The 11,104-nt window shown below is 49.8% G+C and overlaps 1 protein-coding gene across 1 annotated transcript in view; it reads right to left on the reverse strand.

Annotated features, from left to right (window-relative positions):
* The window catches only part of CPPED1 (calcineurin like phosphoesterase domain containing 1), a 146,155-nt gene extending 145,113 nt beyond the window's left edge, over positions 1–1,042 (reverse strand). Inside the window, exon 1 of the mRNA XM_073647697.1 lies at positions 846–1,042. Within this exon, the coding sequence (XP_073503798.1) occupies positions 846–909 (64 nt within the window). The 5' untranslated portion in view covers positions 910–1,042. The remainder of the gene's footprint in view (positions 1–845) is intronic.
* Positions 1,043–11,104: the final 10,062 nt, after the last annotated feature.

Raw genomic sequence — 11,104 nt, forward strand, 5'->3', positions numbered from 1 at the left:
ACCACACTAATAGGAGATATCAGGAAAAATTATGAATTGGCAATAAAGGACAATGTATGAGGCAGTGACACACACTGAGTGCACTACAACCAGACGGGGTTGAAGCACACACTACAGGGTGAGCTGCACTCACACACACAGACCTTGCAGATAGCGGTGAACAGCACAGGGAACTGTGCACTAGCACTGCAAGGCACAGTGATTTAGAAAGTAGCTTGGGTAAAGCAGTATAGAGCAAATAGGTAGCTAAAACTGTCCCTCAGAACAACAGCGTCCTATCCCTAACTGAATTCACAGCAGAGTGAGCTCAAAATGGCGGCGGTGGCTTTTATAGTGCATCATGACATCATTTCAGCAGCCAATCACAGCCATGCCATTAGTTAAGATGCCTACATGCCTAACAGGATGTGCCCACACTTCTTAGGATCCTCATTGGCTGAATAAAATGAAAATGTCTCATTGCATTATGGGAACTTCCGATTCCGGTATACGATATTGCAATAGTATCGGAATTAAGTATCGGAATTCCGATACCGCGAATATCGGCCGATACCCGATATTTCAGTATCGGAATGCTCAACACTACCTATCAGTGATGACAATTACTAATGCAGCCTGTCAGGACTGGCACTAATATACAGTATGGTCATAATCTGCACCCTATGGCTCTGCAGCATGCGAAACTATAACTTCCAACATGCACTGATGCTAGGAGTTGTAGCTGCAGAGCAGTGCACCAGAGCAGAGCAGTGCACCAGAGCTGAGCACTAGACTGCAGAGCAGAGCCACCGATCCGCATGTAGCAGCCCAGCTCCTCCTGCTCTGCCGCCGGGTAATGTCACTACCTTTTTGGAATGAAGTGAATGTCCTGCCCTGAGCTCTCAAGAACACTTCCCGATCCTCCGACATGGCCAAGAAGACAAGCCGACCCCCGCACAGAGACCCCGGAACACGGAGAGCAGCCGGCCGCACTGACACTGCTGGACTTCCTGGCACATCGGCAATCAGCTCGCACTGCCTGCCAGGAGCTGCGCTGGAGAAGATAGGGCGGTTTCACATCGGTGAATTGATTGATAAGTCTGTGTGGTTGCTGTCACTGGGACTTGCATCGACATCGGTGTGAGCTTGTAGGTCGCTTTGTACAGGTTCTGCTTCCCTTTGCCGTGCTCACTCGGTTTTATGCTTCTTGAATAAATGATCTTGTAGATGAGGGATTCCTTGTGCAGAAGTTAGTATTCTATAGTGTATGGCTGAAGGGTCAGGCTGAGACCCCCCAAGGCGAATTATCTCCCCATACCTACAAAATGTAATCTAATAAATACATCAAGATTTTATTAGAAAATTGTATCTGTATAATAACATTGTCTGGGATTTAAAGGGACTCTGTCAGCCAGGGCCGGACTGGGTCAAAAAAGCAGCCCTGCCATACAAACCCCACCAGCCCACATACTATAAAGGTATGTGCACACTGTCGGTATTGGCAGCGCTTTGAACGCTGCATACTGTATGCTGCGTCCAAAGCACTGCACACAGGTGAAGCCGCATGTGTTTATTGACCCATGCGGATTTACTGCATCTTATACATTGCACTGATGTAGTTTCTCTTGCGGAGACAAGCGTCCGCAGGTGATCCCCGGGGGCATGGAGCCCATAGTGGACATGAGATTTCTACAAATTCCATCCACTATGCTGTAACATATGGCCGCTGCAGATTGCACGCAGCGCACTTGCAATCCGCAGCAATTACTGATCGTGTGCACATACCCTAACACTCATTACCCCAGATCAGTGAATTTTGATTCACTTTGTCATGCCCCTCACTCTCCTAAAAGGAGTTGTTTGAAGAGCTGCATGTGAATGGCGCCACAGTGCATATGATCGGCCACAGCTCCATTTACATGGTGCTCTACAGAGCTCCGATTCTGGGGATCATGGGGGTCCCAACAGTTGGATCTCCAGCGATTGGACAGTTATCCCCTATCCAGAGGAGAAGGAATTTTTACGATAATCCATTTAAACAGGTTTTCCAATATTTATTTTTATTTGGCCACAGTAATATTGAAAATACTAAACCAATATTGACTCCTCTCTGACAACAGGACTGGAGAAGTGGTACTGTGCAGTGTATATACAGGACAGGAAAAGTGTTACTGTGCAGTGTATATACAGGACAGGAGAAGTGGTACTGTGCAGTGTATATACAGGACAGGAGAAGTGGTACTGTGCAGTGTATGTACAAGACAGGAAGAATGGTACTGTGCAGTGTATATACAGGACGGGAGAAGTGGTATTGTGCAGTGTATATACAGGGCAGGAGGAGTGGTACTGTGTAGTGTATATATACAGAACAGGAGAAGTGGTACTGTGCAGTGTATATACAGTTGTGCTCAAATGTTTACACACCCCAGCAGAATTTTTCCTTTCTTGGCCTTGTTTCAGAAAATATGAACGATAACAAAAAAACGTTTTCTCCACTCATGGATATTGGTTGGGTGAAGCCATTTATTGTCAAACTGCTGTGTTTTCTCTTTTTAAATCTTAATGACAACCAAAAACATCAAAATGACCCTGATCAAAAATTCACATACCCCATTTCTTAATACCATTTCTTGCCCCCTCTGACATCAATGACAGCTTGAAGTCTTTTGTGGTAGTTGTGAATGAGGTTCTTTATTTTCTCAGCTGGTAAAACTGCCCATTCTTCTTGGCAAAAAGCCTCCAGTTCCTGTAAATTCCTGGGCTGTCTAGCATGAACTGCGCGCTTGAGATCTCCCCAGAGTGGCTCAATGATATTGAGGTCAGGAGACTGAGATGTCCACTCTAGAACCTTCACTTTGTTCTGCTGTAGCCAATGACAATTCAACTTGGCCTTCTGTTTTGGATCGTTGTCATGTTGGAACGTCCAAGTGCAAGCAGCTTCCGGGTTGATGAGTGCAAATTTGCCTCCGGTATTTGCTGATAACGTACTGCATTCATCTTTCATTCAACTTTTACCAAGTTTCCTGTGCCTTTGTAGCTCACACATCACCAAAACATCAGCGATACACCTCCGTGCTTTACTGTAGGAATGGTGTTCCTTTCATCATAGGCCTTGTTGACCTCTCTCCAAATGTAACATTTATGATTGTGGCCAAAAAGTTATATTTTGGTCTCATCACTCCAAATTACCTTGTACCAGAAGTTTTAAGGATTGTCTCTGTGCTGTTTGGCACATTGTAGGTGAGATACTTTGTGGCATTTGCGCAGTAATGGTTTTCTTCTGGCGACTCGACCATGCAGCCCATTTTTCTTCAAGTGCCTCCTTATTGTGCATCTTGAAACAGCCACACCGCTAGTTTCAGAGAGTCCTGAATTTCAGCTGATGTTATTTGTGGGTTTTTCTTTGCATCCCGAACAATTTTCCTGGCAGTTGTGGTCGAAATATTTGTTGGTCTCCCTAACCGTGGTTTGGTTTTTACAGAGCCCCTGATTTTCCATTTGTTAATCACAGTTTGAACGCTCCTGACTGACATTATCAATTCCTTGGATATTTTTTTGTATCCCTTTCCTGTGTTATAAAGTTTAACTACCTTTTCCCGTAGATCCGTTGACAATTCTTTCACTTTCCCCATGACTCACAATCCAGAAACGTCAGTGGCTGGATGAAAGATGCAAGAGTCTGTCTGGATCCCAGAAACTCACTCAGCTTTTATGCACACACACTGATTATAAGCAAACAGGTCACAGGTGAGAATGTTACCTTTAGTAGTCATTCAAACCAATTTGTGTCAAATTCTGTGCATGTTATCAGGCCAAAATCTCCAGGGTATGTGAACTTTTGATCAGGGTCATTTGGATGTTTTTGGTTGTCATTAAGATTTAAAAATAGAAAACACAGTAGTTTGAAAATAAATGGCTTCATCCAACCAATAACCATGAGTGGCGAAAAAGTTTTTTTTATCATTCATATTCTTTGAAACAAGGCCAAGAAAGGAAAAATTCTGCCGGGGTATGTAAACTTTTGAGCACAACTGTATATGGGACAGGAAGAGTGGTACTGTGCAGTGAATATATACAGGACAGGAGGAGTGGTACTGTGCAGTGTATACACAGGACAGGAGACGTTGTACTGTGCAGTATATATATACAGGACATGAGAAGTGGTACTGTGCAGTGTATATATACAGGACAGGAAGAGTGGTACTGAGAAATGTATATATACAGGACAGGAGAAGTGGTACTGTACAGTGTATATATACAGGACAGGAGAAGTGATACTGTGCAGTGTATATATACAGGGCAGGAGGAGTGGTGCTGTGCAGTGTATATATACAGGGGAAGTGGTACTGTGCAGTGTATATGACGTGCCCCCTGGGCCGTATGTGTGTGGGGATACCTGGAACCGGACCTTTTGTGGATGCTGGGGGTTGTAGTCCTTGTGTGGCAGGGACCCGGTCCCTTGGCTCAGGGTGGTCAAACCAAATGGCAGTCTATATGCTGAATGTCCGACTACGCCACCCGTGGATTGCGGTCAGAGTGAACCGCTGCTGCAGGGCAGACCGCTGAGGCTGGTGTTGTGGGTGCAGCAGAGGGTAGTATAACTCCCCACGGGAGGAGTATAGCCTCAGGGCAGTAAATAGGGATGTTGGTGGTGATGGTGCGCGGGAGCAGCAGTAACCACACGGAGTCTGTCATGCAATTCAGGGTCTTTACTGTTGGTGGTATTAAAGGACCCGTCCAGAATACAGGTTAACAATGGAGGCCTGGTCAGTCTGAGAGCAACTGGGAAATCCCGCTGGTCAGGAGGAGTTTGTAGGCCTACCGTGCTGACTTCACTCTTTCTTGGCTATCCCGCTGTAGTGTAGTGGTAGTCCACGTCTCTGAGTGTACCGTGTTGTTCTCACCCGTATGACTGGTGACTCGGGCCTTCCGTACCTCTCACCCCTCCGGGGCAGTAGTGGTCCCTTCTCGTGTGGCTGAGCCTCCGGGCTTCCTTGGGCCAGAGGGCTTGAAGTCCCCTGCATGGTGGTTTTCTGCTGCTGGACTTATAACCCTCACAACCTCGGACTCCAGTGTCCGGCTCTTTGAGTCTCTAGCCAGGATGAGCTCTTCTAGCTCCCCTCCTGGCCTCGTGTTCCTCCTCTGCCTACAGGGACTCCTCAGCCTGCTGCTGACCTGTCTCTGTCTGCGACTTCACTGGAACTTGTCTCTAGCTGGTCTCTCTAACCCCGCTCCAGATCCAGTTTTAAAGGGCAGGTTTCTCCCCTCCCTGGACTGATGCAGGAGGTGCTGCATGCTAATTGTCCCCAACCAGGGAACCTCCCACCTGCTCTCAGACATGACATTGCTGCCACTGTGGCGACCAGACCTGGGGTGCCACATCCCCCCCTAGTGAATTTTAGTACTCCGGGACTAAACACATTTTGCAAAAACACAACAGGTAATAACAATACAGTAACATATATACAAGAAGTTTAGTCTTTTTAGGTCACGGCGCTCCCGTAACCAGGTGTCATTGTCACCCATGATGCACTTTGAGGGACCCGTCCCAAACCCTCCACGTAGGCCCTGGGGTGGCTACAGGGCTTTGATGATCCGGAGTTGGACCACGTCTTCAGCCACCTCCACGGGTTTTGTGTTCTGTGGTCGTCTTCCAAAGAGGGCACCTTACCAGGTGCAACTATGTACACGGTACAGTTCCGGTTATTCATTGTCCATAACCTGTTAGTCCATAAACCCTGTCGGGTAACTAGAAAAACATAATTAGTATTCAGGCAACAAACACAAAACATTTCAACTTTTGCAATATACAGGTAGATATATTACATTTTAAATTCTCCAGCGAGCCGGTATTTGACCCCTAGTGCTCCTGGTGGACCTACGTAACCCACTGTCTGGTGGTACTCTACTCGGGTCCCCTGTTTCCACCCCCTGTGTACTGGGTGTGCTCGTGTCTGCACTAGAGGTGTTTGCAGATGTTATGGGTAGGTTGGGCAGCTTTCTGCGTACTCTTTGGCTCACCACGGGCATGGCAGGTTCACTACTAGCAGAGGGTTGATTCTCCTGAGCTGCTGGTACGTACTCTTCTGCTTCCGGGGCCACTTGCTCTTCCAACACTACTCGCTCTTCTGCAGGCCCTTGAGGGGCTGGCTGGAGGAAGGTAAGGACGGGTACCACTATAGCGTTGTTGATTTGTGTCCAGGACCGGGGAAATTCTCCAAGCACTGTACTGACCATTTCTTCCCTTTCCTCTGCGGGTTGAGGGCTATCTTGGTCTCCATCAGCGCTTTGCAGCTGCTCGGGACACTTTTTCAGGTGGTCTCTGGAGACAGTGGCTGTGGTCTCTCCTCCATCCTTACTGATAACACATACCTTTGGGTTTTTATGGCTTGAGGGCAGTACGGTGTACGGGTCTTTCTCCCACTGGTCATCCAACTTGTGGAGCCGTCTCTTCCTCTTCAAGACCTGCTCTCCAGGTGCCAGGGGAGCAGCAGGAGCATGCTGGTTGTAATTTCTTTCTTGCCTCTCTCTTGCTTGAGACAGACTTCGCTCCACACTCTCCTCTACTTTCCGGTACTGCTGCTGTCGTTCTGTGTCCCAGTCTGCTTCTGGTGAGGTGTCCTCGGGTGTCAGGACTCCAATCTCCAGGTCAATTGGCAGCTTACCAGGTCTTGCTCTCATTAGGTAAGCCGGGGTGCAGTTGGTAGAACTGGGATATGGTTATACAAGTCCACCAGATCCGGCAGTTTCTCAGGCCACAGGCTGCGCTTCTCCAAGGGCAACGTCTTGAGCAGGTCCAGTACTACCTGGTTCATTTTCTCACACATCCTGTTGGTTTGGGGGTGGTAAGGCATTGTCCTTATCTTCCTGCAGCCATACAGGTTGAAGAATTCCTGGAAGACTTCAGCCTCGAACGCTGGACCTTGATCAGTCAACACTTTCTCTGGATACCCGTGTGGGCTGCAGAAATGCTGTTGAAAGGCTCTGGCGGCCGTCTGAGCTGTTAAGTCTTTGACAGGGACCACCACTAGGAACCGGGAGTAGTGATCTATGATTGTGAGGGCGTAGACGTATCCCGATCTGCTTGGAGCCAGCTTTACGTGGTCCAGGGCCACCAGCTCAAGGGGCTGCTTTTTGATGATGGGCCGCAGGGGAGTCTTCTGGCTGGCGCGGTCTTTCCTCCTTAGGTTGCACGGGCCACAGTCTCTGCACCATCTCTCGTTAGCCCCTCTCATGCCTACCCAGAAGAACCGCTCACGCAACAGGAACTCCAGCTTCTTCCATCCAAAGTGCCCTGCTCTGTCATGGTATGCTTCTAGGACCATAGCCGCATCCCGCCTTGGGACCACTACCTGCCAGATCAGCTCATGTGTTCGAGAGTTGAAGGTTCTGCGGCACAGCCTCCCCTCGCAGAGAAACAGCTTGCTCCTCTCCCTCCACAGCTGTTTGGCCTCTTTTGGAGCATCCGGATCAAGGTGGACATCAGCCTGGGTGAGTATCTCTTTTACCAGGCGGACTGCGGGGTCACTATCTTGTGTCTCTGCCCAGCCGTGGTGGGGTAAGGGATTGAACGTAGCGGTGGCAGAGCACCTCTCCTTTACGCAGTGGGAACACTGGGTGATCCCATGATGGTGGAATGCAGGGAGTTCAATTTCTTCCAGTTCTTCTGGATCCTCTCCCCCGTCCTGCAAGTGAGGCATTCTGGACAATGCATCTGCATTGGCATTTGCGCGCCCTGTCTGGTATTTGATAGTAAATTCATAATTGGACAGCCGGGCCATCCATCTCTGCTCTAGGGCACCAAGTCTTGCAGTGTCCAGGTGTGTCAACGGGTTGTTGTCCGTGTACACAGTGAACTTAGAAGAAGCCAGGTAATGCTTGAAGCGTTCGGTGACTGCCCACACCACTGCCAGGAACTCTAGCTTGAAGGAGCTATAATTCTCAGGGTTTCTTTCTGTAGGTCTCAGCTTTCTGCTAGCATAAACAATTACCCGTGCTCTGCCCTGCTGGATCTGGGACAGTACTGCTCCTAGCCCCACGTTACTGGCGTCAGTGTGGAGGATAAAAGGCTGGCCGTAATCGGGGTAGGCCAGGATCTCATCCCCCGTGAGGGCCATCTTCAGCTGGCGGAAAGACTCCTCCTCCAGCTTGTCCCACTTAAAGGGCGGCTTCTGACTTTTAGTCTTTGACTGACCTAACAGGAGGTCCTGCATAGGGGCTGCCATTTTGGTGAACCCGGAGATGAATCTTCGGTAGTAGCCTACCAACCCGAGGAACTGCCGCACTTCCTTTATGCTGGAGGGTCTTGGCCAGTCCTTAATCACCGTGATCTTGTCAGGGTCTGGGGCTACTCCGTCAGCACTCACCACGTGTCCCAGGTACTGTACTTTTGGCTTCAGTAGATGACACTTGGAGGGTTTCACCTTTAGGCCGCAGCCTGCCAGGGCATCGAACACCTCTGCCAGGTGCTTTAGATGGTCCTCATAGGTCTTGGAATACACGTTGACACTGTCCAGGTAGAGTAGGACCGTCTCGAAATTTCTGTGCTCCAGACAGCACTCCATCAGCCTCTGGAAGGTCCCTGGTGCGTTGCAGAGTCCGAACGGCATACAGATGAATTCACTGAGACCCATCGGGGTGGTGAAGGCGGTCTTCTCCTTGTCTGACTCTGCTACAGGAACCTGCCAGTACCCGCTAGTGAGATCCAAAGTAGAGAAGAAGTTAGCAGATTTTAGTGCAGCCAAAGACTCCTCTATCCTAGGTGACGGGTACGCATCTTTGTGTGTTATTCTGTTGACCTTTCTATAATCTACACACATCCTCATCGTGCCATCTTTCTTTTTTACAAGAACTAGAGGAGCTGCCCAGGGACTACAGCTATCCCTGATCACCCCAGCCTCCTTCATCTCTCGTAACATACCCTTGGCATTCTGATAGTGTGCAGGGGGTACAGGCCGGTATCTCTCTTTTATGGGTGGATGGTCTCCTGTGGGGATTTGGTGTTCTACCCCCTTTACTTGCCAAAAGTCCAGCGGGTGTTTACTAAAGACTCTTTCATACTCCTGAACCACCCAGTAGACTCCCTGTTTCTGGTGTGAGGGAGTGGAGTCGGTGCCCACATGCTGTTTCTGACACCAGTCCTCCATTTGTTTTTTTAGAGCTGTTACCTTCCTCTGGGGGAGACGGAGGCAAGGGTTCCACGGCTTTTACAGAGTTTTGGTTAATGGTGAACAATTTGGCCAGAGTGGCATACCGGGGCAAGTGTACTTCTCTTTCCCCAATATTTAGGATGCGGACGGGTACCCTCCCATGGCGGACATCAACCACCCCCCGTGCTGTCAAAATGGTGGGCCTACTGTCTGAGTAAACGGGTTCTACCATAGCTTGGTAGTCTCTACCTCTTAACCCGATTGCAGTCTGGCACCAGATCATCATTTTACTTTTTGGGGGCATGGCGATAGGGAACGGGTCACTCATCCTAACGCTACCAATCTCACCACCAGACAGTTCTACCTGTTGCCGCTTCATCAGGGCTCTGATCTCCTTTTGTAAGACACGCTGCTGGCTGGAGCTGGCATTCCTTGCAACCTGCTGTAATATAACAATTATCTCTGAAAGACAATTTTCAATAACGTTAGTACCCAAGGTTATTTTAGGGTGACTTTCACGACGGTCAATGTCCACAATAATCAGTCCCTGCGCCGGCAGTTCAACTTTACCAATTTTGATGGTCACCTCCTTGAACCCCACCTGCGGCACGGGCTGACCATTGCTGGCGATTATGCTCAAGTCATTATCTGGGTAGCGGGTGATATCCGTGTCATCCCAGTACCGCTTGAAAAGTATATAGGGGATGGTGGTTACCTGTGAACCGGTGTCCAACAGTGCACTCATGGGAATGCCATCCAGTACCACAGGCAAGACCGGTCGTCCCCCCACATACTTGTCACGCCAGTTTGATGGGCCTGATGATCTTACACCTTGGGGTTGGCCCTCTGCCCCAGGTTGGGCTCGTTTAAATTACAGTACCTCGCCATATGTCCTGGCTGGCTGCAGCGGCGGCAGATGGGTTGTCCATCCTGGTCGTAGCGGTCCGTTTGCTTCCCTCTGGACGGTGGGATCCTCTTCTGTCGGCTCCACGGGACGTCCTCCGGACTGGTAGCCAGCTGGATCTTTCCTGGAGAAGATACCTGTAACGACTGCACAGTCCTGGTTAGTGCGGCAACGCTTTTAGTCAGCTCTTGGACCTGATGGTGCAGGTCTGCAGCCGGGTCTTTGTCCAAAGCCTGTGCATCAGCTCCCACAGGCTCTGCAGACAAGGGCGCCGCCTCCTGGTGATAGGTGATAGCAGGGCGCCTATGGGTTACAGTGCCACCTGGTGCCGGTTCTCGGAGCACCCGGATGGCCCTGTCTTTGAACTGTGCAAAGTCTAACTCAGGGTTCTGCAGGGCCATTAGGCGTAACTGGGTTCGGTGGGCGCTGGACAGCAGACCCTCAATGAATTGTTCAGTCAGCAGTTTATCTGCATTCCGCACACTGTCAGGGTCTGCCTGTTTAATGGCTCTCAGGGCCTCTTGCAAATTCAAAGCATAGTCTCTTATACTGTCTTGGGCCCGCTGCTTGCACCCATAAAATCTCATTTTGATCTCTGCTGAGGTGCGGGTATCAAAAGTGTCCTTTAGACGGGCTAAAATCTCCTTTACGGTTCCCTTGTCCCTGACTGACCAGGACTTTACTTCTCGTTGGGCCGCGCCGGTTAACTGGCCTATCAGTATGGTCACTTTTTGTTCCTCCGTCAGGGAGTACACCTTGAATAGGCTATACAGTCTCTCTTTAAAGTCGCTCAGGGTATGCGACTCCCCTGAGTACTGGGGCAACCAGGCCGCTCCGGGGATATAAGGCATCGTGGACGGCATTACTGCGGCAGCGGCCGTGCTGGCGGTGACAGTTCCCTCCGCTTCCGTCATCCTCTTCCCCCCTAGTCAACCGTGGACTACCTTCCGTTGCTTTTCTTCTGTAGGCCGCGGCTCCGCAGGCAACCGTCGGGGTTGAGGACCTTGCGTCGCGTCCTGGTGACGTCAGCGTCCGCTCGGCAACTTTCAGGACCTTGCGCAGCGTCCGTGCG

This window comes from Phyllobates terribilis, unplaced genomic scaffold (assembly GCF_046119375.1).
Source record: "Phyllobates terribilis strain yellow unplaced genomic scaffold, ASM4611937v1 Scaffold_9__5_contigs__length_417890890, whole genome shotgun sequence".
NCBI lineage: Eukaryota > Metazoa > Chordata > Amphibia > Anura > Dendrobatidae > Phyllobates > Phyllobates terribilis.